This window comes from Aspergillus versicolor (genome assembly GCF_001890125.1).
Source record: "Aspergillus versicolor CBS 583.65 unplaced genomic scaffold ASPVEscaffold_7, whole genome shotgun sequence".
Classification (NCBI taxonomy): Eukaryota; Fungi; Ascomycota; class Eurotiomycetes; order Eurotiales; family Aspergillaceae; genus Aspergillus; species Aspergillus versicolor.
In genome coordinates, this window is record NW_024467530.1 from 661,772 (window position 1) to 688,115 (window position 26,344).

At 49.3% G+C, this 26,344-nt stretch overlaps 9 protein-coding genes and 1 non-coding gene across 10 annotated transcripts; 5 read left to right on the plus strand and 5 right to left on the minus strand.

Annotated features, from left to right (window-relative positions):
• Positions 1 to 106: 106 nt before the first annotated feature.
• Positions 107 to 2,317, plus strand: ASPVEDRAFT_152515 (signal recognition particle subunit SRP68). The gene is made up of 3 exons (XM_040808313.1): positions 107 to 397; positions 465 to 1,607; positions 1,665 to 2,317. Exons 1-3 carry the CDS (start codon positions 207 to 209, stop codon positions 2,182 to 2,184), a joined length of 1,854 nt encoding a protein of 617 aa, XP_040669884.1. The 5' UTR covers positions 107 to 206; the 3' UTR covers positions 2,185 to 2,317.
• Positions 2,318 to 2,923: 606 nt separating this feature from the next.
• erg5 (C-22 sterol desaturase erg5) lies at positions 2,924 to 4,717 on the minus strand (the record flags this gene model as incomplete). Its single annotated transcript, XM_040814924.1, has 4 exons — positions 2,924 to 2,959; positions 3,026 to 4,274; positions 4,351 to 4,501; positions 4,558 to 4,717. The coding sequence occupies 4 exons, from the start codon at positions 4,715 to 4,717 to the stop codon at positions 2,924 to 2,926; spliced, it is 1,596 nt and encodes a 531-aa protein (XP_040669885.1).
• Positions 4,718 to 6,629: 1,912 nt separating this feature from the next.
• ASPVEDRAFT_43587 (uncharacterized protein) lies at positions 6,630 to 7,976 on the plus strand. The gene is made up of 2 exons (XM_040812852.1): positions 6,630 to 6,692; positions 6,780 to 7,976. Exon 2 carries the CDS (start codon positions 7,105 to 7,107, stop codon positions 7,675 to 7,677), a length of 573 nt encoding a protein of 190 aa, XP_040669886.1. The 5' UTR covers positions 6,630 to 6,692; positions 6,780 to 7,104; the 3' UTR covers positions 7,678 to 7,976.
• Positions 7,977 to 8,129: 153 nt separating this feature from the next.
• ASPVEDRAFT_t106 lies at positions 8,130 to 8,235 on the minus strand. The gene has a single exon. It is a non-coding gene; the product is annotated as a tRNA-Tyr (tRNA).
• A 543-nt stretch (positions 8,236 to 8,778) lies between these two features.
• Positions 8,779 to 9,554, plus strand: ASPVEDRAFT_134991 (rhodanese-like domain-containing protein; the record flags this gene model as incomplete). Its single annotated transcript, XM_040807184.1, has 2 exons — positions 8,779 to 9,075; positions 9,159 to 9,554. The coding sequence occupies 2 exons, from the start codon at positions 8,779 to 8,781 to the stop codon at positions 9,552 to 9,554; spliced, it is 693 nt and encodes a 230-aa protein (XP_040669887.1).
• Positions 9,555 to 9,995: 441 nt separating this feature from the next.
• ASPVEDRAFT_30603 (putative mitochondrial translation initiation factor IF-2) lies at positions 9,996 to 13,325 on the minus strand (the record flags this gene model as incomplete). Its single annotated transcript, XM_040810369.1, has 3 exons — positions 9,996 to 10,239; positions 10,300 to 12,794; positions 12,867 to 13,325. The coding sequence occupies 3 exons, from the start codon at positions 13,323 to 13,325 to the stop codon at positions 9,996 to 9,998; spliced, it is 3,198 nt and encodes a 1,065-aa protein (XP_040669888.1).
• Positions 13,326 to 13,924: 599 nt separating this feature from the next.
• thtA lies at positions 13,925 to 17,938 on the minus strand (the record flags this gene model as incomplete). The annotated part of the gene is made up of 5 exons (XM_040807221.1): positions 13,925 to 15,376; positions 15,427 to 15,599; positions 15,659 to 17,225; positions 17,287 to 17,401; positions 17,454 to 17,938. The coding sequence occupies 5 exons, from the start codon at positions 17,936 to 17,938 to the stop codon at positions 13,925 to 13,927; spliced, it is 3,792 nt and encodes a 1,263-aa protein (XP_040669889.1).
• A 1,078-nt stretch (positions 17,939 to 19,016) lies between these two features.
• ASPVEDRAFT_171984 (TBC domain-containing protein) lies at positions 19,017 to 20,812 on the plus strand. The gene is made up of 3 exons (XM_040808715.1): positions 19,017 to 19,523; positions 19,574 to 19,702; positions 19,757 to 20,812. The coding sequence occupies exons 1-3, from the start codon at positions 19,283 to 19,285 to the stop codon at positions 20,650 to 20,652; spliced, it is 1,266 nt and encodes a 421-aa protein (XP_040669890.1). The 5' UTR covers positions 19,017 to 19,282; the 3' UTR covers positions 20,653 to 20,812.
• A 312-nt stretch (positions 20,813 to 21,124) lies between these two features.
• Positions 21,125 to 23,672, plus strand: ASPVEDRAFT_196182 (uncharacterized protein; the record flags this gene model as incomplete). Its single annotated transcript, XM_040809207.1, has 3 exons — positions 21,125 to 21,170; positions 21,270 to 22,476; positions 22,553 to 23,672. The coding sequence occupies 3 exons, from the start codon at positions 21,125 to 21,127 to the stop codon at positions 23,670 to 23,672; spliced, it is 2,373 nt and encodes a 790-aa protein (XP_040669891.1).
• Positions 23,673 to 24,694: 1,022 nt separating this feature from the next.
• ASPVEDRAFT_85539 (nuclear transcription factor Y subunit beta) lies at positions 24,695 to 25,788 on the minus strand (the record flags this gene model as incomplete). Its single annotated transcript, XM_040817711.1, has 4 exons — positions 24,695 to 24,952; positions 25,039 to 25,166; positions 25,224 to 25,334; positions 25,632 to 25,788. The coding sequence occupies 4 exons, from the start codon at positions 25,786 to 25,788 to the stop codon at positions 24,695 to 24,697; spliced, it is 654 nt and encodes a 217-aa protein (XP_040669892.1).
• Between the last annotated feature and the right edge of the window lie 556 nt (positions 25,789 to 26,344).

Genomic DNA, 26,344 nt, shown 5'->3' on the forward strand with positions numbered 1-26,344 from the left:
GGCGAAATTTTGGCGGTTCAACAGCGCAGAAAGCAAAAGAGCAGTTTCGGGATTAAGTTTGGCCGCGCACCTTATGATCGGGCGGGCCACAACTCACGAGCCACTCCTCCACTCCGCTGGGGTTGATGCAGCCGGCAATGAACAATAATTCCTGATTTAACCCCTCGCCCCGACCCAGACCCATTGACAGCAAATTTCCTGCGACAATGGACATTACGGATTATATCTTCGCTCGAAGAGAAGAGGTCCTGGTGGCTGGAGACTACAATGGCTATCGGGCACACACAACTCGCAAATTGCACAATATTCGCAAGAAGCTTGGGCAAACTACTCCTAAGGGCCGAAAATATACCTCTAAGCCTCCTATCAGTGCCGAAGATGTTGGTCAAAATGTTGCGTACGTTTCCCAATCGAGAACTTTTTTTCGTTCTTCATCACAAGGGCTAATAAACAATTGCTTGCAGGAACGTCCATCTCCTCCTCCTGAGTGCAGAACGGGCATGGGCTCAAGCGATGCACATGAAATCAACGCATTCGGCAGATCCAACAGCAAAAGGAATATCCGGCTCTGCGCGGCGTCATATCATCTCGCGGCTAAACAAAGCGGCTGGGTACGCCAACCAACTGGCCAGCCTGCTGGAAAATAAAAGCAGCTCCGGCGCTACCGACACAGATATCCTGGAAGCAAGGGCTTACTTGAGCTCGCTCATTGGGGCATCATGTCTGGAAAAGCGCAGCTGGGAACAATGCGTTCGAAATTACTCTATTTCGCGGGTCATCTATACTGCACTTGGCCAAGCCGCAAGGAAGGATGCGTTTCGTGATCTTTTGTCCGGCAACATCGACCCAAGTCTACGATATGCAGCATATCAGATGAAGCTTCCACGGTCGAAGCCTATACCGTCATTGGCCATCGAATACTTCCCCGGTGACGCTGACATCAGATCCGAGGTTGAGAAGGTCGACCCCAATTGCCTGGAAGAAGATGCCGCTGGGACACGACGAACCGCGGATGGGGAAGTCCAGCAGCTTCCTGAGAGTATTAACTGGAGGTCTCACACTGTCGCAATAGAAGACGCTGTGATTTCTCAAGCGCTCGCAGCGGCATCAGCTGAGGAGTCTCGGCTTGCTGCTTGGCTCAATGCCACCGAGGGAAGCTCCGCTTCCGCCAGGGACAAAGCCGCAGCTTACGATAACGTGATCATCGCCAGCCAAGACGCAGTTGATGCCACAAAAACGGCTATTGACGACCTTGCAGGCGAGGGTGTGGATCCCAGTGACAAGAGGATGCAAAGCTTGCAAATAACGCGGACCGCCGTAAACTACGCCCTTGTGGGCTGGAGAATCGGGCGTAACCGCGTTTTGTGTGGTGAGAACGACGGTATCATCTTTGAGCCGAGTCGGATGCAGTCGTCGAAGAACAAAAAGGTGTCATCTGAGTATGACGAATCCAGCGGCAAGAAATTGACATGGCTGCGTGAGAGGGTGGTTTTGTATGACTCCACCTTGCAAAGTATTGAGTTCATTCTTGATCTACCGGGAATTGCCGCAGACACAGGCTTTGTTCGGGAGCTTGAAGCGAAGCGCAACTACTTCCGTGCTTTAAGGTAGGGCTCACCCCCATGCCTCTTGGTGATTCGCTTACACTAACATAATTTGACTAGGTGCCTAACCATTGGCCGCTCACATGCGCTTCTTGGGAAGTCTCAGAACGCCCTAGCCTTGTTCTCACAAGCCCTATCCCTCGCGTCAGAAACCGTTACATCATCCCAGTCCAAGGTCGAGATTGATGAACCACCAAGATCGGACGTCTCGCTCAGCCAAGCCCAGGCACTTGAGCACGAACTCCGAGCCCTCGTCACCAAATATCAAGGCCTGGTCACCCTGGAGAGTATATCCGCCCAGGAGCAGTCCTCTAAGTCAACCAACCAGTCTCCACTCGTTGAGCGTCTCCACGAGTACTCTGGCGATCGCCTCGACTTGAATAACCTTGTCCCTTACCCGCCTGAGATACGGCCAATCCCTGTTAAACCCCTCTTTCTTGACGTCGCGTGGAACTACATCGACTATCCGCGTGAGGGCAAGGCCGCTGTCTCAACAGGTGCCACCCAGGCCCAAGCGGCAGAACCAGCAGCTGAAGAAAGGACGACTGGCCGGCGCGGCTGGTTTGGCTTTGGTCGTTGAGGTATTCATTCTATAACATTAGTTCAGCCACCTCTTCCTTGTACCTACCATGAATGCACAAATGAGATACCGATGATGTAGTATTATTTTTTATGTAGTGTAACACGCTTACCTCGATGATATTCAATTCTCTACATGACGTACATTCACTAGATCTCGAAATGATTGCTCTTCCGAAGCCGGTGTTTAACTTACATCCCAGGTTATTTAAAACCTACCACTTGAACGAACGGTTTTCTCGCATAACAAGATAATCTCATAATTAATATTAATATAAGTAGCATAATCTAGGTCATTCGAAGGCGAAAAGCGTGACCAAGAGATCTCGCAATGCAAGCAACTCCACGTGGCTCATTCCCATATTACATGGTTTTATCCCAAGCCAGTCTTAACTCCCCTTCCACTCTCCGCGCGGCAGAGTCGAAACATGCCGCGGGGACCGGCGGGGAACAGGCATTATTCCAGAATTATCCACAGTAAACAGAATCAAACAACAAAAATGATACACCCGTCGGACAGTGGCGTTTTCGATCCGTGAAAATAGATACAGAGGGAGAAGAGGAAAAGAAGAAAACCCTTCGGTTGTTCTATCTCCAGGACAGAGACCCCGGGGTTGAGGGCCCACAAAGCGAGTGCTTTTCAGGTCCTGGGTTGCATGCTTGAGTTTCACCACGTGGATTGCGCCACAGAGACATGATATATCGACTGAAACTCCGGTTTACCGCTTTTAAGTATAGAATCACGCGCGAGGGCGGAACGTAAGAAGGCAGTCATCCTGTTACAATGTTAGCCTGGAAACCAAGGTATGCATATAAAATTGAATAAAATTGAAGGAACATACCTGGGGGAAGATGGTAGCAAAGACCTTGATATCTTCAGACTCGGGAGTCGGGGTGTGAACCCAATCCATCTCCATACTAGCCTTGGCAATCATCGCCATCAAGTTAGAGACAGCGTATTGTTGACCGAGACAGTAGTGAGGGCCAGTGCCGAAGATAAGCCAGTTCTTAGGGTGCTGTTCGGCAGTTCCGGTGACCCAGCGATCAGGGTCGAACGAGTCCGCGTTGGGGTAAGCCTCCTCGTCACGAGTAGCAGGGTAGACAGATGGGATGATCATAGAGCCCTTGGCCACAGTAATCTTATCGGTGATAGGGAAGTCTTTCTTGGCGACGTAAGGAACCATGATGACGGGAGGGCGGTAGCGGAGGGTCTCCTTGACGACAGCGCGGGTGTAAGTCATGTTATCGAGCAACTCCATAGTCAAAGGTGCCTTCACATCTCCATTGCGAAGACGCAGGTTCTCCTCGCGGACCTTGTCAAGAATCTCGGGGCGATCAGCCATGAGTTGGAACAACCAGGTGCAAGCAGAGCTGGTCGCATCCTGGGAGGCGAACAAGAAGGTGAATACGGTTTGGGAGACTTCATAGTCGGTGAAATCACGAAGAACCTGAGGGGGCTTCTCGGACGAGTCGACCTCGATGCCCTGAGCAATTTTCTCGCGGTATTTAGCCGAGTCGAGCTGCGCTTTAATCCATGCATCCATGATACAGCTGATATCACCACCAGCAGACATGCGAGCCCTACTCTTGGCAGCGCACTTTGCGAATTCCTCCAGGACCATATCCGCAGCCTTCTTTCCGTACCAAGTCTTTGTGAATGGGAGAATGATAGGGAAGTTGACGAGTTCTAGGGCAGCGGTGATGTTGTAGTAGTCATCGGAAATTTTCATAATGGCCTCATCGCTGATGTAGTGGCCGACAAATGTACGGCAAGAAACGGCGCACATCAATTCGCGGAATTCGGGCATCCACGGGGTTGGCTTGTGGTTTGCCTCTTTGGACTTTTGGAGGAAGCGCGCGTAGTAGTCATTGTAGACCTCCTCCATGCGAGGAAGATAGCAAGACAAAGCATGGCGAGTGAAAAGGTTGTTCAAGCCCTTGCGGAAATCAACGTGCTCCTTGCCATCCAAAAATACCCAGTTGGTCTTACCAAGCAACTTATGCGCGGCATCCACGACACAGGGTTTAACATATGTGGGCGAGTTGAAGATCTTGCGGGACATATCACGGGTGGAAGCGATGACAACAAATCTAGCAAATTAAAATTAGTATTCAAGACCAAAAAAAGAAGAAAACATTTAGTTTGGAATGCGAATGCAGGGCATACTTGTGAAAAACCGACACGCAGCTCAGCTCACCGCTGTCCCATTTGGCCTTGTATTCGTGGAATTTCGGGTTGACGGACTGCAGGAAGGGTCCCATGAACGGGAGTTTCCATGCCGGACCAACAATGGCACCCTTGAGGTAGATGTATCGGACTGCAAGACATGCGATTAGTGGCTGGGAGTAACTCGATGTTCCTGGCGGAGCTTACACTGGTCATAGACCACGGCCAAGGCGAACAGAGTCGCCAGAGTCTTCCACAAAGTCAATCCACTGAGAAAATCCGCGACCAGGCCAGCGGGCTGGAAAAGTGCAGGATAGACAGTGGCATCTGCCGCAGGGGAGACAAAGCTCCCATTGATCTCAGCCATCTCAAGTGATTGAACGGTCTCCGGAAGCGAGTGTGGGAGAGAGGTCGAGGGACAGAGAATCTTGAGGTCGAAGATGCGACTCGATCCGGAAAGGGGGAGTTTTGGCGGATAAGGAGGAAATTAATTGTAGAGACGATCGGATGGAAGCGCGCGGTCTGTCAGGTCCACTACAGCGAGCCGCTCGAACCAACTTGGAAGCACGCGAGATGCGGGAAAGACAAGCAACAAATCACAGGAAGCGCAGCGGGGACGCGGGCAACGGCTCAAGTCCTGTGGGAAGAGTTGAATTAATCATGCGAGCTGGCAAAAAAATGCCTTGACCAGAGCATTGACGAGATTACAGGGGCAGCAAGGCCAGGCATTTGAGCGGGGGTCGGCGGGACCAGTATTACCGCTACCGAGTAGCTTCGGTCCCTCGATTCCCCTTTCATGGAGCTTATTCTTGTGCAACTTGATTTCTGTTGATGTATTTTTGTATAATACCTAGTCTGTTTATTACACGATAAATTTCTATCAATACTTGCACCAATAGGAATGGCAGGCAGTCAAAATAAGCCAATACCGTTTGATCGGCAACAGACAGCTTCTCCGCCCGTTTGTATTGTATCGTAACAAGGTTAAGTTTCCTGGTTTCCTGGCCAGCCGGGAACGAGATTGCCGAATCACCTTACAGAGCAAACTTCAAAGCCTCAGGCATACAGGGGCATCAGGCAGCCAGGCCATCCATGGAAACTTCTCAGAACAACCTTAACATGACTTAGGTCAAGGTCTGCTTCCTGTCATAGTTCTTAGTAGAATGCGCTTTTTTCTTTATCTCGTGAGATTCGAGCTAAATTAAGACACGCTCGCAAGGTTAGCACATCGTTGGCACAGACCAATATGCCTGCACGAGTTTATAAACTCTGGAGCTTATCCGCCACGTTCAGGGACAACTCAAACATTTTGGGTAGAGGATTGGCACGGGGAGCCCTGTCTTTTTTTCCGGGATAGTGGGAAGTGGAACCAGGCAACTATAGGCGCCTCCAGGCCTCATCCTATCTGAAAATGAGCCAACAACACATCCGAATGGCGATTTGCATATGTCCCAGCCACCGGTTTGCCTGCTATTTTGCCGCCATGGTGTAGAGTCGAGAGGCATTGTTCCTAAGGTTGTCCAAAAAGCTGCAAAAACATTGCTATATTTGCTGCGAAGCGTAACTTTCATGGTTCTAACATAACATGCACATCTACGGGAAGGATCATGGATATAGCGCGCCATCCGTACCCAAGGGTCAAATGTGGCATGATCTAACGATGCCAGTCCCGAATACCAATGCTGATGTCGAAGGAGTGGTGTGAATATCAATCCCTCTCTCGATGTTGTACGACACTACGGGTCTCGGAGTCAAGCTCTGCACTCGCTAGCTCCGAAGCAACATGACGAGGCTAGGGCGCATCAAATCTTCACTCGGCTCCCCAGAAGTCCCATTCTACCCGGGCCAATCGGTGGTACCATTAGTTCATAATGAGGCATCTTGTGAAAAATGGCTTGATACCTCCGAGCCTATGGATGTCGTTTCTTTGTGTTGCTACTATAAATACCATGGCGTGCACTGGGAGGATTGCAGCTTGCTAACTCGCAAATTGGTGGACAAAATCCAAGTGCCCGAAATGCATCGATTAATTCGTGTCATATATGAGGGAGAGGATCCAAGAGATCAAGATGTAGAAAGAGCATAGGCATGGCACATGACCCCTGCAAAACGTCAACTGAATCAGCCGGCCTTAACTGGGCTAAGTTCTACACATCCTCAGCCCTACAGATATTAATAGGCACAGTGTCTCTCCCAGAATAGACCCCAGTTGTTGCCATCACTCACTCAGCATATGCCCCATCTGCTCAGAAGCACCTCAGTGAGACCAGACATCAATTGGGCCAGCAAAGCATCACATCTCACAAAGCACCGGTCAACGCCACCCTGATGTGGTGACTCTTGTGAGCTCGGTTTCTTCAGAGGCTGAAGAAACATCTCCAATCATCCTCGACAGTTGAACTTTCCCACTGACGATCACTACGCCCCAGATTTTTTCATTGGATCCCGATTCGTATTGGGTAAAACATGCGTGAGGATCGTGATTCCTCACGGGCCAACCAGATTCCATCCGATGCAGGTCCCCAATCGACATTTGACCCTGCTTCCCGTCGGCGTTGCAAAGGATTATCATGATGGAGGTAGCTGGATACGAAGGCGTCCAAATACGAGGAATCCATCGCGTTCCACAAGAGTAATAAGGGTAGTATAAATACATCACCTACGCCGAGGGGTTTGAATATCATCAACTCAAACAAATACCTTGATTCATTTCTCTTCAGTCTTCTTCGCAAGAACGACCCTCAACCCTCCAAAATGTATACCCTCAAGATTGTCTCCGCCCTTGCGATCCTCGCGACTGCCTCCCAAGCAGCCCAGGTCAACATACCTGCCACCAAAGACTCAACCATCATGCGGTCTACTGTGAGCTGCGCCGACTGTCCTGGTAACGACTGCTACCAGTGCACCTACGGCTCTGGGGACAGGCTGCGGGCAAACACCGGCGGTCACGCCTGGATCCGCAGTATTGTCGGGTTCAAAATTCCTGGCGAGGTGGATCCTTCCACTATTACCCGGTGCACTGTGCAGTTTCCAGCCTTCACCAAGCTCCCAGAGTATGGATTCAACCTGACAGTTTCTCCTGCTGTCTCCTCCGACTGGGATGAGACCACTGTAAATGGCAATAATGCACCTCCTTCGACGGATGCTATCAACGTTATCCCTGTGCCGGCATTGACAAACCCGCCTCTGCTGGATATTACGGACGCCTGTAAGTCCGGTGGTGATGATGGACAATTCTCGATCTATATTGGAGCAGAATTCGGCTCCTTTGATATTTGGTCGAAAGACTCTGGGAACCCGGCCATTTTGCACATCTTCCATGACTAGGTTGATTCAAGTTTGGTCATTGTTGTTTGTATTTACCCTGGGGTCAGTTATGGTTCCTGGCAGGGCATGTTTAAAGTATTAAAGGTGATCAGTTGATGCCAACTGTCGGCAGTGCACTCGCTATCCGTGTGGTTCGTACATGGTCCTGTAAACAGCCGTCCGACCCTACCAGACTTCATCATTGGTTGTAATTTCATTCCAGCTGATTTCTGTTGCCGCCCCGTAGCCGTAGCACAACGTACTGGGTGTTCGAACTACGGGCGTCTAGTTTGGCATTAGGATAGCCGCAGCTTTTGACCAGTCGGCCGCGGCGTCGGTATCAGCTAGATGTGTTGGTCATACAGTTTTCCAGAACGAAAGTAGTCAGGCATGTTGTACTCCGTCTAGGTTCGTATGTATGTAGCAATGAGTGCAGTAGGGAGTAAAAAATAAAAAATTAAAAAAAATTTGACTCCCCCGAGCCGGAATCGAGCCGGCGACCTTTCGGTTACAATGTTGATAACTGGGTTACCACGTGATATTACAGCCGAACGCCATATCCAACTAGACCATCGGGGGTTGATCAGTTATTTTATTTTTAGAGTTTAGCATTCATATACCCATGGTAATCTATTTTGATGCACCGTCTCTCTATGAATACCTTTACTGGAACATGGTCAAAAATTAATGGGACTGCCCCGTTTTCTTTATTATAAACATGATTAATATCAGAGTAATATGCTAGATACTTCTAAATCTACACCCATGGGCATCATTTGGAGTCGTTGCAGACTTTGTGGATTCAATACATACAACTGCCGTAGCTTCAATATATATATAACTAGCCGTACCACGTTAGGCCAGACACAATTGTGTCTTCAGATGTATTCGCGGGAAAACTCAATCCGATGCAGAATGGCAAGTCTTATCTACCCCACGAGCCTCAAGCGTCAAATACCCATCGGTTCTACCTGTCGAGGCCATTGTAGTTCTCCGCAGTACGTATCGTGAAGCTGGGCGGTGGAGTTCGGCCGTGACATCACCCGAGGAAACCGAGAATTTGCGACCAACTCCAGCTCTCCATCGTTTTGCAACATTCTCATTGCGATCACACGTTTGAAAATGACCTCTTTAATTTCCGCCAGACACCGACCAGGTGACATTGCCTCCCTCGTCGCGCGCACCACCAAGTATGCTCTCCCCAGCGAGCGTTCCGCAGCCCGAAACCTCCGCACTAGCCGACAACTCTCAACATCATGCCTCGCGCGCCGGAGCCAGTTTCAAGCCAGTCAATACTCTCGGTTCTCGCGGGTGCAAACTATTCCGACCCTTCACTTCCCACAAGTATCCCCGTCAGCCGTCCGTTGGAACAGCGAGCAGAGCGGCAGCCCTACATTCCGACAATGGGGGTTTGAAGATGTATCTCTTCCACCTATACTAAATTTTGAAACAAATGTAGAAAAGAATAGAACGCATTGTCTAACGCTGAACCACCCAAACAGATAAACGCGAGTCTTCCCTCAGAAACAGCAGTCACACCGCCTTCCTCGCCCCAAAAGAACCTGATACTAGTTGATGTCCGCGAACCAGCCGAACTCACCAGTACCGGTGTCATTCCCTCCGCAGTGGCCGTGCCGCTAGCCTCACAGCCGGATGCCCTCTTCTTGACACCGGATGAGTTCGAGACCAGGTTTGGGTATCCCAAGCCCGGCGCGGGCTCGGATGCAGATGGGGGTGAAATAGTGTTCTACTGCAAGGCGGGGGTGAGGGCCAGGGCAGCGGCGCAGTTGGCTGTCCAAGCTGGGTATGACCCGGAGAGGATTGGAGTTTATGACGGGAGCTGGCTAGACTGGGAAAAGAATGGAGGAAGGGCCGAGGAATGGGAAGGTTATGAGTAAGTAGTTGGCCGAGTTTCATCTGGCCTGATGACCTTATTCTCAGCCGTCTAAAATGAACGTCGAAGGGAGTGAATTCCTCGTACATATCAAGTACAATTGATACGGAAGATTTTTTTTTTTTTTTTCCAAACCTTTTTGTTTGTTCTTGATAAATTCAGCCATAAAAAAATCCAGGTATCAACTACACCTTTATTTTATAGTCCTAAGTCATGTACATCCCTGAAAATTTATGCCATAGCCGCCAGTCCATCGATATCCCACCCCTCAATCTTGTCGAATGTTAAAGATGTTATCGTATCACATCATAAATTATTGGACGGTTCCCATTTAGATAGTTTGTATACCATCTTGGTTCTGCTAAGGCGGCCAAAAGCAGAGGGAACGAAGCCCGTTGGGGAGTAGGGGCTCCCTGATCACACCAGTCCAGTCACGCAGATTGCCTTAAGGAATGTCGAAAGCGGGCTTGAGCTTCTTGATAAGGGCCCATTCCTCCATGGATACATCAGAGCGATAGAACTCCTTCAGCGTGTCGATACTTGCACGAGAGATGTGAGAGTACAGCGTGTCGGACTCTTCTAATTGACGACCATACATGGGTTGGTTGGAGCCTTCAATCTTGACCGCGACGGAGGGCTGTCCTCTCTTAACAACCTGGACTGGCTTGTGATCGCGTTCGATACCCGCACTAGATAGGAACGTTAGTGTTGGCTATGAGATATGAGATGTCTTACATAGAAAAACTTACACTCTTCCGAGCTCGACAATCTCCTTAGCCCCAGTTGCTCCGTTTGTCTTGATGGCAGATAGGGGTGTGTGCAACCGCAGGCTGCCCTCAGCAACATCGACACCGATGACGATAGGATCCTTCTTGTTGAAGACGGCCACCGTCTTCAGAACACAGGGGAAGACGGCAAGGAGTTTCGCCTCTTCCTTCTTGCGCTCTGTGAGCTCTGCCATGTGCTTGGTGAAGTCATCAAACAGGTGGTAAATGATGTCTGCAGTAAAGATTTTGACACCAACGTCGTCTGCGTAGGCTTGCGCTTCCTTGTCAACCTTGACATCGAAACACAACATGACTGCGAATTCCTTGGCCTTCTCCAGCATTGTACCGCACATCATCACATCGCGCTTATATACGGGACCGATCGAGATATTCGCAACTGGAATTTTGGAAACACGGAGGAATTCGAGCAGCGCCTCGAGGGAGCCGAGGGTAGAAGCTTGAACGCTGACACCGCGCATATCTTTGGAGACCTTGCTGAGCAAGTTCTCGAGATCAGACATAACTTCTTCTTCGATGTCCTCCTCGTCATCATCAGGTCCGACAACCATGAGGCGGGAACCAGCGATGGCGTGTTCTAGGTCATTGGCTGCGATCTTAACACCAAGAGATGCCTTGACCTCCTTGTTATGAACATACTGAGACTTCAATCGGAGCTCCTTCAGAGGAGCAGGAGTGAGCAACGCTCGAATATTGGTTGATATAGGGCCGTTAAGACCACACAGCACAACCCGATCACCCTCCCGCAGGATACCGTTCGAGAGAACAACATCGATGGTGGTACCGAGACCTTCGATGACCTTTACCTCAAGAACAGTACACTCAACCTCGGACAAGTACATCAGAGAGTTGGTCATACGCTCCTGGGTCAAGCTTGTCAAGAGCTTCAACATGTCGGGAACACCCTCACCCGTGTGGGCGGATGTTGGCACGAGAGACACATTGCGGGCCATCGACTTGTTCTCGTAGAAAAGCTCGGAGTTGAAACCTTGCTCAGCAAAAAGGACCTTGGTTCGCTCGAGACGCGTCCGGAACTCATTCTGAACGCCCTTGTTCTGCATTGCCAAACTCTCCTGGAAGCCGTTGTTGTCAATCTTCTTCCATCCATACAGACGATCGATCTTGTTTAGAGCAACGATAAATGGAGTACGGCGGTCACGGAGGAGTCTCATAGACTCTAGAGTTTGCGGTTCGAGACCGTGCATGATATCGACGACGAGAATGGCAATGTTACAAAGAGATGAACCTCTAGATCGCAGGTTGGAGAAAGACTCGTGACCAGGGGTATCGATAACGAGAAGACCTGGGATCTTGAAGTCGAACTTGCCATCTTTGTTGACAACAGCAGTCTTCTGACGCAGAGAATCGACAGGGAAGTATGTAGCACCAATTTGTTGGGTAATACCACCAGCTTCACCTTCTTGAACGTTTGTCTGACGAACTTTGTCCAGAAGCTTTGTCTTACCAGTGTCGACGTGACCCAGAATACAACAAATGGGAGAACGCAAGTTATCTTTCGATCGGGCTGCCAAAGCCTCTTCGTGTTGCTTCTTTCTCCGCTCAGCAGCTTCTGCCTTCCTCTGGGCAATTGCCTTTTGAGTCGCGGACTGTTCTTCGTCTTCAGAGTCCGATTCCTCGTCGGAGTCTTCTTCTGATTCCTCATCAGACTCTTCCTGAGCAGACTTAGCTGCAGGTCGCTCTGGTAACGTCTTTTCTTGGCCGTTGGCAGCAGCGGGCTTCTTTTCTGTCTCTTCCTCGTCACTGGGTGCGTCCCAGCTATCCTTTACATCCTCGGCGTCAGCAGCCTTTTCCCAGTCGTCATCTTCGCTCTCCTCGCCAGCAGCGGCAGCTTCAGCTTCGGCCTTAGCTTTCCTCTCCTCCTCTTCCTTTCTTCGTCGCTCGTCCTCGGCTTCACGCTGAGCCTTAGCCCGAGCAGCAGCAGCCTCGAGGTCCTCCTCATGTTTCTTAGTAGGTGCCTTCTTCTTCTTGTTTTCATAAACAGGCCTCTTCTTCTCAGCGCCATCTTCCAAACCAGCAACAGTACCAACACCTGCAGCAAGCATTTGTTTCATACGCAGCTCATTTCGTTCCTTGGCTTCCCTCTGAGCCTTCGTAAGAAGTTTTCCTTCCTTCCTTAGTTGTTCTTTCTTTTCCTTCTCCTTCTCCTTCTTTCGCTGGCGAGCTTCTTCCTTTTTCTTGGCCTCTTCCGCAGTCAGGCGTTGTTGCGCCTCTTCAGCAGCCTTCTCCTCGGCCAGGCGACGTTCTTCCTCCTCGCGCTGTTGCCTAAGAGCCTCCTGTTGTTTCTGGATTGCAAGCAGATGAGCAGGAACCTTCTTCTTCTTGCCACCAGCAGGCTCAGGCGCCGGGGCGGCGGGTGCAGCGGTGGGCTCTTCCTTCTTCGGTTCAGGCTTCGCTTGCTGGGCTTGTTTAGGTTCGCCGGTCTTCTTCTTCGCAGCGGCCTAAGGGGTGAGAGTGGTCAGCTACAAAACACCAAAACAGACTGCCAAGTTGAATTCCAGAGAAAAGCCTACCTGTTCTTTCTTCCGTTGCTTTTCCCTCTCTTTCTTTTCTCTTTCCTTCTCCTTCTTTGTCTTCACGCGGGGCCCGGAGCCATCGTCCTCAGGCTCAGCCGCTGGTGTTTCGACAGCCTTGATAGGCTTGCTCTTCTTTCCAGCAAAAACATCATCCTCATCGAAAGTGCCCTCCTCGGGTTGTTTGCTGGAAAAGTCTGCATTCCCGTTTGCTCCTTCCGAAGCATCCTCGCCCTCGACAAAGTCATTTTCAGGCTTTCCTTTTTTGGCCTTCTTGGTTTTGTTCTTCCTTAGAGCAGCGAGCAGGCCACCACTGCCTGCGGCCTCTCCACCATCGCCATCTTCAGCGGGAGGAGCATCCTGAGTTGAGCTGTCACCACCCGCAGCAGGAATGCTCTCTCCTAGTTCTGCTTCCCAGTCTTCCTCTTGCTTTCTGTTTCCCTTCTTCTTCGGCGCCATATTGCGTGGATATCCCTCGTTTAGTAAGGCGGTCTTCGAGTAGTCTGAAAGAACCAGGCCTGAAGATAACGCACAAATATTAGTGAGAGTTCATTTGAAGAGTAGAATTTTTAGTGGCCTATTGTGGGGGTACAGACAATATCAGGTTCTTCGGTCGGGCGAAGTTGTGGCAAAAACTCGCCGTGGAGAAAAGCCCAGTAGCTCTCAACAATGAAGTTGAGATCAGATGGGCGAAGTGCAAGTGAAAATCACTGTTATTCCTGCCCCGTGGATGACGTGGGGTCCTGTAATAATGGGGGGTGGGAGAGTGGGAGGAAGAGGGTAGGTAAGAATTTTGGACTTGGTGGTGGGGAGTTTTGGGGACATCCCGATTTGTTAAGCAGCACAAGACAGGGCACTTGCAGTTTGCATTGTCCGCTAGCGGTCCAGACTACAACCACGTAATGTAAGTTTTACTGAGCTATATAGCCTGGCTATAGTTTTTGCCCAGAGATAATTTCAGTTTTTTTTTTTTTTTTCCCTTCTTCTTTTAAAAATAAACTCCCCCAGACTTATGAATCAGACGGTGAATATACTCGAGTGATCGAGGAATCGACTATTTAGAATTCTACATGGAAAAGTCTCTTCAGCCACCTCATAACTGCTTCGGCTGGGTTTGTGAACTCCCCAAGGACGTCGCGGGCCAGCTCTGTGAAGATTTGGACAGTATCGTGTGCGGGTCCTGACTTCACGCCTGAGGTCTCCCTGTCTTCTCCACGTTTCCCATCGAGCATTTTCGACAGATGGTCAGAGTCACGCGAGACAAGTCGACTCAGGATATCGCCGTCAATGTGCATATGGGACGGCTTAAACTCGAGAGGCTCATGGCCTACCGGATTATGCTGCCTTCTCCTTCTGGGCGTGAACGGACATATGACGGGATCCCGGATACAGAGATCCTGTAGCAGTCGTAGAAGACGCCATTCTTTCTCCTCCAGAGTTAAGAAACGATAGACTGTACCATTTATAGCAGTGCCATAGAATGCGTGAGAACGAGGCGAAAGAGGGGACAGCTCGGAGCTAGATATAAGTTTCATCACGGACGAAGGGAGATGCGCTTCGCATAACGCAACAGGCATCATCTTATCGGTTTCAGACACTCCATTTTCTGACAGCAAGCTCAGCCGCCCAGCTCTGCTGGAGGCCAATGTGAGCTTCATCTCCCCACCGATGTGGATGTGGGAGAGCCCATCGTGCTTCTGACGGTCATATGCATGTAAAGCCAGTTTATCCTCGGTGGCCTTCAATATCAGGAGGGACTCCCTAGCGGTTGATAGGTAGACGTATGGCTCGTGAGAAGACATAGAGATAGCCGGAGATAAGACCGAGAATCTTGCTGACCGAACTCGCCTTGGCTGCGCGAATTTCGGTTCCAATGCTATAATCTCATGACCGGTGGATACCATTAACGTGAAATCCCCATATGGGACGATGGAATAGACCGGGCCATCAAATTTGTGGATATACTTGACAGAGCACTCAATCTGGGCCGTGGACGAGTCTCGAGAAGCTTGAAGGAAAATAACCCGACCGCGCTCCGATTGATTCCGCCGTGCTGTCCCAATCACGATGAAATGATACTCCTCGTCGCCCTTTCTCGGAGTCCACTCCAGAATACAACTGATCTTCTCGCCGGCCGCACCTTGAGGTCTCCAGGGTTTACTCCTTTGGTCCTCTAAACCCTCTATAGAACTGCCAAGAGGGTCCTGGGAATCTGGATCAAGGAACTCGATATATGGCCTGGTATAACGTTTGACAGGATCCGTTTCAGTATCGAACGCGGTTTGGCTGTAGGCCACCACTAGGCTCTTTAGATGCTGCGAATAAGCCACCTTGTGCGCGCTGCCTGGTAGATCGATTCTTCGAGGAATAGTCCTAACAGCATGGTCTAATGTGCATATCATCAGCTGCCCATCTGCGACGCAGAAAAGGCTGCCAGAAAGGCCTTTCATATCCGAATTCTCGGCGCCCATCGTGGTGAAGCTGTGTATGACCCTCGGGTAGTAAGCGGGCTAAAAGCGTTAGATACCGAGTATAAAGTAAAGTGAATGGCAAAGCTTACATCGTTCTGGTCAGTTATCCATACCCTTTGAATAGCGCAGTCGGATGCCTGGTCTCCTTGGGAGCAGCTTAACTGCCAGAAGCTATTGCCGCATGTCAGTAACCCAATGCTTCCTTCGGCCTGCACTTTAACGGATGTATATCCCAGATGTCTGATGGCTGTTTGACGTATGCCTATAGGTAAGGTATTAGTATAATTTAACGATCAAAAGTTTCTGGCAGAAGGGCCATACCAAGGGGAGTGTTGACATTATTAGCGTCTATTGAGACGTCAAACATGATCAAGAAGCCGCTCCGCAGGCCACATAGCAGGACAGCTTTATTGGGTGTCTCGTTTGTGTTTGCAAACATTGCAAGACTATCAATAGCCTTTGAAATATCGTCATCATTTTCAACAGTGACAGACACGTCTAGGAGAAATTTGGCGTTTCCATCAATGTGGTAAACCCGAACCTTACCATCTCCACTTCCGACAAAGACAAGAGTACCGATATCCAGATTTTGGATGGTCATACAGACAGGCTCATAGTCTAGGTCAATGGCTGGACCAATATCGGACAGTTGGATGCCGACGTCCACTGGTGTGATTCTTTTTGGTTGGATGTGTATTCTCTGGTGAGTCCGGATAGCAGTAACAATAAGGAATGTTGGACTGTGCATAGCCGCCACTGTTATATTCTCGCCCGGACGCAATTCATAGCGGGAAGGGGCCTGCGAATCATTTGTCGCGCCAATAAGTATTGCTTTGTCAGTTACCTGGATGAGGCTTCCTGACTGAACATACCCGGCTGCTAGGGTCGGTGAATTTGGGTCTAACCCACAACCGGCTTCATCAATGGCAGATATTTCTTCGCTGAAATTGGCTGGAAGATAGAGAATGGTTGAGGACACAGGGTCTGACGTTAACATGAAAACACCACCGTTGGCGCTATCTGGTAAAATCCATATATCCCTGGCGCCTGAAAGTTCTTCCAAGGATATAAGTAGTCCGATCTGTGCTTCAATCCCGTGTCGCAATTCAACCACTGCTCCACGACCGAAAGACGACGCAGAGCAAACAAACAACCGATCACCAACTATGTTATCCGCCACTGCGGTTGGGTTCGGAGGGGGCTTCACAATAACGGAGTCGGTAACCGGGGACCAGTTCATAAACTTTTGGACACACCGAGGCTGGTCTCGGGCTTTCTGCACGAACAACCCTCCATCACCGGTATTTCCAGCAGCTAGAAGAAGATCACCGCCCTCATGGCCGATATCCAATATATCAAAGGCCGCATCAACGTCGCAAGACAAGTGACCAAGTTGAGCTTGATTCTCAACGTCACCTTCGTTCCCAACACCCAAGTAGTCTATCCTACCATCTTCTCGACAGAGGTATATATCATCATGTTTTTGGTTGTATAACCAGTTGCGCAATGGCCTTGCCCATCGAGTCCATAGAGGTGATCTTTGTTGCTCGCGGTCAGGAAAAGGAAGCGGGTATTTGGTAGGCTGCCCAGGGAAGTCAAGCTTGTTTTTATAGATAGTCATCGCGGTTGTGGTCACCAACATGAAAGAGGAGGCCTTGGTCAAGGGTATCATCATGGTGGGCAGTCTATCCTCTGGTGGCAGCTTCTTTTTTGTTACACGTGGATGGGATTGGCGTAGAGTTTGACGAGCGTTCCACTCATAGCATACAGCATGTGTTGTCTGATTGTGGGAGACTAAGAGAAGAAGGATAATCTTGTCTCCGTCCTCGGGTTTAGGGTAGAGAAATTCCATGAAAATTATATCGCCGTCGAGGCGAAAGAAGCGTTCCTAGAAAGCATAGCATCTATTAGCAGATGAGTTTGAAGCCGATAAACGGTTGTGTTCGCACCTCTGCTACGGGATCTAACTGGCCCTCCGACATCTGGATTTGGACGACAGGAGGTGTCTTTAGAATGAATACACCAAAATAGTCGGAGGAGGCGCTGACAGCAACTGCCCTAGACCTATAACAGGATTATGATACTATCCCTGAGAGATTAGAGCAGCATAACTTACCTTGGCTCAACAGCAATATTTCGGCCGAATCGCTCAAAAGTACTAACATCGCTCGGTAATGGCCGGTGGCAGTGAATGAATTGACTGGCGACACTCGAATAGTAAAGAAACACTAGCTCTTTGGAAGCAAGACTGAGGACCATGATTTGAGAAGGAAGGCCGCCTCGCAGTTCCAAGGTCGTATCCGCACCATCAGACCCAACCCTCATTTGGGATTCCCATGGCAATTCTGTGCTGACATTGATCACCTTCGCCGCCATGATATAAGCGTCAAAATCAGATTTTGAAGAAACCTCCTCCAAGTGGGTTCCAGATATGGCTTCCTTGATCTGGAGGGTCCGTTCGCCGACAAATATAACGTCATTCTGGTACTTGCTCCGAAGGCGCGCCGGTAGGATCCATTGAATAATTGGGTTTGATACTAAGGTGTGACTTAGGAGTCCTAGCTTTGCTTTGCTAGCTAGATGACCCGAGTCAATATCCATCTCGCTCTCAGATGGCATTTCCCCAGACATGTCGTATTGTAATTGTCCAGAGTATAAACTCCGAGAGTTCCTTCAGGAGAGAGTAACTTGTTGATCAAGGAATTTTCAATCGTGGATGGCGGGTGCCAACGTGAGAGACTTTGTCGTGTATATATAGGGATATTTTAGGTCAATAGGTCTTCATAGGGCGGGCTTCCCCCGTCATTTCCCATATCAACCTCAAATGGTGGACAAACACAAGTACAAATACAATGGAAGAGAAGGCACTGAAGATAAGTCCGGGAACGAAAAGTAAGGTATGAAGTGGTAGAGACCTGGCTAGTTTTATCTCGTCATGCTTGGCATTGCAGACTGTGGTTTCATTCTGGCCGTGTTTTGAATTGCAAAGGGACTCGAGACAGAATCAAGACAGCAAGCAGGGTCATCAAGAGCATATATCGCTACAGACAAAGGCCCCTCTCACAGTTGCGTGACTACAACAAAAAGTCAGACCCCGCGACAACCCCAGGAGTTCCGTAGCAAGTATTGTTTATGAAGGATAGAACTTACCAGGGGAGTGAAGATGAGACCGAGGCGATCCTTTACAAAAAGGTGCCTAAAAGTCTCGTTGATTCCGTGGACTCAGGCTCGACGAGAAGCATAGAGCTATATCACAAGCGTTGTAGAGACCAGCCAAGCATGACTGACTGTCAGCAGGAAGAAGGTGAATAAGTGTAGCTAACGAAGTGTTGATAATTCCATCACGCGGCGGTTGATCGGAAAGGTACAGAAGCAGCCAAAGACGCACCACGCCTGTGATTTTGCAATTGATGCCGTCGTCCCAGTACTCTAATTCAAGGATGATTGGACGGTAAACTGATACCTAACACTCCCGGGTGCCTTGGAGGGGCTGGTGGGCTGTTCAAAATGGAGCTCATTGATGCATGCCATATAGATGACTCAGCAGCTACCGGAAAAATTGGACGGGCCAATAATCACGCGTCATTTGTTGAAGCCTTAGGCAAGAATTATTGTCATTCCCTTGAACGCCCATCGGTTTCAAAGTCGCTCCTTCTGGGCTGTTCTTTAACGGGATGTAAGCTCATCTGTCTGCTACCTAGTACAATTGACCTTTTGGATGATTAATAGTGACTAATGGTTAGGTTGTGCACACTCTTCCAACGACGGCCACATATGAGCAATTAGGATAGCCTCCTATATGCAGCGGGCGGCAGGTGGCAGCCACTTTTCGCCAGCAAAGGACTTGCCTCTTTTCATTGTCTGGCTTTCAAATTATATGTCTGCCTTTTATTTTCAACTTGAAGCCATCGGTTTTATTTGATATATTTGTACAAAGCTTGAGAAATGACCGATATACACAACCCTCCACGAACAAGAAGCGTCTCTTCAAAAAATCAGACCTCCGAAAAGGAGTTTGATGCTATGACAGACGACTCCATGCGCAGCTCGGAGACACAATCGGCCCACGACTCGGAAAAAGCTGAGGCCATCCGGAGGGCATGCGATTTCCGCGACATAGATGCCTTGGTCTCCCACGCTACATCTGAAGGTGGCTTGCTTAAGGATGAGCTCAGACGATTAGCCTGCATGTTACCCACGAGTTTGCTGGATTTCAAACGCTAATTAACAATAAAGGGCCCATCCTGCTCCAGTACGACGAGAGCACGCAGAGCATACTTTCGCCCGACTCTGACCTATCGCCCCATCGCGATGAAGAACAAGTTCGACTGGACGTGAATCGCTCCTTTGTATATTATCCCGAGTGTAAGTGGCTCTTAGTACATTATATCTGACCCAGTACTGAAAATTTACCCACAGGTTCTGATGATGTATTATCGTCAAAAAAGAACGAGCTTTCACGAGTGATCAAGCGAGTTCTGCGGAACTACCCTATGCTTTCCTATTTTCAAGGCTACCATGATATTGTGCAAGTCTTGCTATTAGTCCTCGGTGAAGATGAATCCGCTCCAGCTGTGGCTCGCCTATCCATGCTACGGATTAGGGACTACATGCTGCCGTCGCTTTCGCCGGCAGTCAAGCACCTGCAGCTCATCCCAGCCATAATCCAAAAAGCCGACAAGGCCCTCCACCAGCGACTCTCAGGTATTCGACCTTTCTTTGCACTCTCCGCAACCCTCACATTGTATGCCCACGATATCCAGGAATATAGTGATATTGCGCGACTCTTTGACTTCTTCCTAGCCTGGGAGCCGGTTGTCTCGATATATCTCTTTGCTGCTATTGTTCTTTCACGTAGGAAGGAGTTACTCGAAATTCCAGAGGACGAACCGGAAATGTTACACTATACTCTTTCAAAGCTGCCGCAACCTCTTGACCTGGAAGGTCTCATATCTCGAGCGGTGCAGCTTTTCCACGACTACCCACCCGAATCCTTACCATCAGGCGCCTGGAGAGGGATTCCTTGGTGCAGTGTCCTGAAAACGACCCGAGATGGCTCCAGGACACTGTCTACGGGCGCAGCCGTCCAACTATTTCATAAGCAGACAGAACATCTTCGGAGTGAAGAGAGAAGGGAGAAATTTATCGGATTTTTGTGGAGCCACAGACGAACCATCGGCTCCGTGGCTGTCGCTGTCTTCGTCGGCGCCATGTCTGTCTGGTTAAGGAAAAAGGGACTCGACAACAGTATCCTGTCATACTTCGATCGGTTTAGGATGGCTTTCCAGGGTCATCTCCAATCCGTGTTTGATTAATGACGAAATGAGACAAAGAAAAAAGTGTATAGACTATATGTACCTTACTAGTTATGTACCGTAGAATAAGCAGGCACTTATCTCTATCGTCCGACGGCGTGTTCGGCGCCTTATGGCCGGGCATGATGACTCTAAATAAGTTTTACTAAGTGGCATCAGGTGCGCAACGTGATGCAACCGTATATTAATTAATTTATAATATCTATTATTTCCTGCATATCCGTGCCCTTAAGTATTAGTCTAGAATCTGCTCTCCGCATCCCACGTGACACACTGGGGCCCCGCCTTGTTCTTATCGCTCTCCGCCGCTTTCCCGCCCGTCGTCGTTCTTTTCAATCCTGAGACGAATGAATCATTGCAAACCATGTCCTGAACATCCTTGGCTCACAAAAATTTTCCAGATAGGTTCAGTGACTACGGATAATGAAGGCGCCAGCTTGCAGGCCCTAATAGGTTCGTCAATGTTTCGGCTATGTCCTCCACAGCGCAACCCACCAACGTTACACCCTCTGGTAATGGTGTAAATAAGCGCAAGTCAGGTAAGTGCCTCAGGAGCCAAACCTGTCCCCAATGTGCCTTTTGCCTTGTATCCGACGCCTAACAATTTGCGCGTATAGGTTCCGCAGCCTGTATTCACTGCCACCGCCGCAAAGTACGATGTGACGCCCGTCTTGTAGGGTTGCCATGCTCCAATTGCCGGTCCGCTGGCAAGTCCGACTGTCGAATTCACGAGAAGAAGAAACGCCTGGCGGTACGATCGATACTAGACCCAGTTCCGATTCGTTGCCGGCCGCCTAGTCATGAACATGTTTCAAAGTCGATTTCTCCCACTTCTCCGTCAACGGAGGTGGCGCCCAATGCTTTCACAACTGCATTTCGTGCTGTTCAGCCTGATATAACGAACACACCCGGCACTGCGAGTCGCGCCCCGACTGCCCAAAGTCCTAATCATATGTATGATACCAAGAGCTCGAGTAATAACAACCTCAACAATGGTAATCGTTATCAAAACGTTCTGCCGAATTCGGCTTCTACCGAGTCGACCCGACCCCCGGCCACTGATGCATCTGAAGGAGAATCTCGAGCAGATATCGAAAAAAGACTTGTCAATTTGATTGATGAGGGGGCTTCAGATAGTCGGGAGATTCAAAGAGGCGTACGGGCAATATTTGTCGGGCACGAGCTTTCAAATATGTCATTTTTGATTCGCCAGCAACGGGATACTGGGGATGACGTATATCACTTTGCGGGAAATGAGATTCCTCGACGGCAGTTAAGAACAGGCCACGACCAGCTACTCGTTGACGCGCTTACGTTACCTGAGCCTGCCCTTGCGGATGAGCTTGTGGAAGCCTATTTTAAAGATGTCAATACAGGCTATCCAATTGTCGACGAAGATTTATTTATGACACAGTATCGCAATAGGGATCCAGCCGATGCTCCTCCAATTGTCCTTCTACAGGCTATATTACTAGTTGGGGCGCATGTTACACGCCCCAAGGCCGAACGCGATGCTCTCAAAGAAATATTCTTTCGCCGCGCGAAGTGGTTGATCGACTATAGAATCGAGCGAAACCGTGATATTTTGGTCCAAGCCGCACTTTTAATGACCTGGCACTCGGATGCAGCCGATGACGATGTGTCCGCAAATGCACACTATTGGATTGGGTTCGCTGCTAGAATCGCCACTGGCCTGGGGATGCATCGTAATCCTGTTTGCAGCAGGTTCGTGCCTCGGGATCGCCGAATGTGGAGAAGACTGTGGTACATCTTAGTACAGTTCGATGTGATGGTGTCTCTGTCATATGGCCGACCTCAAGCTATGTAAGCAGCCCTAAGCCACTATTTAAAGTTCTAGAACTCCCTTATTTAACAATCCGTTAACATACTACAATTTTAGCAATCTCGAGGACTCTGATGTGTCACCACTAACCGCTTCGGATTTTGAAGGTTGTGGTCCGCGTGTACAGAGAGAGTTTGTTGTTCACTTCTCAGAACTGTGTACAATGATATCATATATAGTTCGCGAGCGTTTCGGCCTTCGAACTAGCGCCGAACGTCGGAAAGCTGCGCTGCCTGAGGCTGATGAAGCACTGGCAAACTGGTCACTGAAGCTTCCGGATAGACTACGTCTGCGGGCGTCGGATATGGATCCCTGGTCTGCCATGCTTCATCTTACGTACAATAATTTCCTAATCCTTCTCCATCGACCCCATCCAAGGGCTTCGGCTTATTCGGACGACTACGGCCCGCACGACGCCGAAATTTGCAGTGCGGCCGCGGGTGTGATTGCATCGATCTTCGAGGAACTTCGGTTACATGATCGACTCAAATTCCTCTGGTACTCCGGTGTACATACACTATTTACGGCAATGATTCAAGTACGGGTTGAGCTACGGTTTTCCAATCCAGTTCTAGCTATCAACGCTCTTCGTCGGTTCGACTCGGCTTCATACTCATTGCGCGAGCTGGCCCAGTTCTGGTCCCATGCTAGCACCATTCTACGTCTGTTTGAGGAATCTAGGCGACTCCAAGAAGACCTTCAGGGCCCAACGTCGGCCAACGAAGGAACCGGTCGATTCGGCAATAATAATGCGAATAACAACACTTCTACCTCCCAGCAAAAAAGCACGCCTGCGGTTTTGAACTCAGTAAATCTTAATAACACGTCTATACCCGCGAACAACCTGATATCTTCTTCCCAACCAAACGGACGAGTATCCTATGATGTTCCTACCCCTGATTCCACCACACAGCAGCCATCAGCATTGAGCCCGCATACGGCTCAACCATTGGACACCTGGATTCCCTCTAATAACTTAACCCCTATGGAGTCGGTCGAAAGTCACCGCGAATTGCTCGACTGGCGTCAACTTTTCTCTTTCAGTGACTTAGAGGGCCCTGTTCTCCCTTCGGTAATGGAGGGAATTACCGAATTAGAAGACGAATGGCGCCAGATCTATTGGCAGGAGACTCCAATGTCGGACCTCTTACAGGATGGTGGGTGGATGCATGGGTAATTTGAGGGGATAGAGATACATCTCAGTGCTTTTCAACTACACTTTACATTTATTTCTTTTCACTATTTAGCTTCTTACCATGTTGGCGTTCGAAAAACTTTTGGTTTGTTGGGCTTGGGTAGGAAACATTGCAAAACATTTTGGCGTTTCTTGGTATAGTCTTAGATGATACACTGATATGCTTTTCTTTTCACTTTTCTTTTTAATGTGGACATGATTTCTTATTGCCTTTTAACTTGGACATATATACGATTTTCTGTTATTTATCTAAGCATAACTATATTGGCAACTAAGTAATTACTTGGTATTGTTTTGAGAATAGTGGGTTGAGTGCCGGCAAGTACGCACCTGGCGCTCGTGGTCTCAATATACGGTATGTCGGATTGGGTAAGTAGGTTCCAAAGCTGAGGCACCTTGGGTCAGCCATCGTCTGGATTTTTTTTTTCTTTCTTCCCCAAAAAACCTTTAGTTATAGCTAACTTATAAGACGTCAAGTTCAATTGCTTTATCTATCAGCTAAACTTTCATCTCTTGATAATCCGCCACCCGTGTACTATTTAAAACCACATAAAACCCAGAATAATGAACGCATCACTGAATAGAACCACTTCTGTTATAAGCCGTCGTACACCTGGAACGAGTTGACACAAGTTAAGGTTAAGGGAATCACGCGGCAACAAAGCTCCAAAAAAGGGTAGTGTAATAGTGACAAAAGGGGCCAGCACAAGTATGGGTGAGAACGTGAAGCGCTAATTCCTAACAATAAAGTTCGTCAAACCCCTGTCCTGTGTTCCATCGACTAAGAAACTCCGGTGAATAAGTGCCCATAAATAAATACCCGGACCATATGGACGCCGTGCAGAGAGCGGCTTCCAGAAACTGCGATGATACTCATCATACAAAACAAGGTCGCTTTCAAGCAGGAAACCTGCTGAATAACAAGAGCTTCGTTGTCCTGCAACGGGTGTTCGTACATGATGCTAGGACAGTCAAGAAGTTACCTGTGCGTTGGTATTGACGGATTAATAGGATTCGCCACCTGCTCCGTTATGACCTTGACCAACCATGGGCGGGTAGCCGTAAGCAGAGGCATCCTGTTCAGAAGGGTCCAAGCCTTGGTTCATGATGTTGCCCGTGCTATCAGTTGCATCGGGAAACGCTCCAGCTGCACCCCCTGGACGCCCAGCAGCAGAACCAGCGCCGACCCCGCCAACGGGTCCGCCTCCGGCGTATCCGCTACTTGGTGGTCGATTCTGATGCTCGCCTCTTGCAGATTGGGTCTAGAAGTGGTTAGCAATTCAAGCCCTGGTACAAAGCCCGCCCGAGGATGAGACAAGGTTGTCTAGAGACGTTGCACAGGTCTTACCTCTCGATACTTCGACAAATAGATTTTGAGCGCCTCAGCATAATTTTCGAACCCAAGCGAGGTCATAGCGAACAGAATATCTTCTCCATTAACGGTTTTACGTTTCTCTTGCTGACATTTTTCGGATGCTTCGCAAGAATCAGCCTCCAATAGATGTTCCAAGCCCACAAACATTGCACACTTACCTTCGCTAGTAATAAAGGAGATGAACTCGCTCACGCATTCTTGCATGCACTCTTTGGCCTCTTTTGCGATCTTTGCATTTTCTGGCAATGCCAACTTCATGATTCGAGCAACTGCATAGCAAATGTCAGTGTGTGCGCAATGCTATTTTTTCAATGCTGGAAGAGGCCGTGGTCGAATCTGAACGATAGGGGGCAACAGTTGATGCACAACGGCGTCCACGGGCTGAGGGTAAGATTCACAGGAGTTGGACGCATAGACATGAGGGCTGGAGTATTTGCAACCAACGGAAAAATGTATTGGAACGGCAGTGGTGCTCGGACAGTATGGCGACAGCAATCGAGTAGCAGATAAACGCAAGGTACGCGCAAATCAGGGGGGGGCAGAAGTTGCAAGGGGACGCAACTAACCATTTGCGATTGGTAGCCATCTATCCTGCTCCTTCACCTCGAACTCTCCCTGACCTTGCGCTTGGGGGTCTTGGTCCTTATCCATTTGCTCCTGTTCTTCACCGGATGGAGGGTCCTGTTCCACCTCAGGTTCCTTGGAGGGAGAGGCTGACGACATGGTTTTAGATGTTGGCGAAAGTGTAGGCGATTCCGTTTTTAGATTGAACAACTTAGGTTAAGCTCTGTTGGCATCCACGTCAGAGAGTGCACACCACGCAAAACAATACTCATGAACCAAAGAAAGTAAAGCGCATCTGGCTGGGCAGCGAGTTGCTTCACAACAGCCTGAACAGGGACAAAAAGCAGTGGTCAGGGCGTGTGGGGGATTGGCAAACGCGTCCATGACAACTCTGCCCTAGCGGTGGAAATGAGATGCAGGAAGGATCTCATTCGCCGATGACATGGAAAATGCGCTAGGCAGACCAAAGGGCCTTTTATTTCTATTTCAAATTTTCTTTAATTGTTTATTGGGCGGAACAGCACAGTTTGATGCCCAGGGATGGAGATATCGCGCTAGGGTTCTGGAAACTTCAAGACGCCCTGCGTGGTTGGGAGACGCGTCTTGGGGATAAACTTACAGAAGAAGTAGCGATAAAGACGGGTAACGTCAGCGATGCGCTCAGGGCGGCAGATCCGAAAGTAACGCTGTGGGCCAATGACTGGCAGTGGCACGT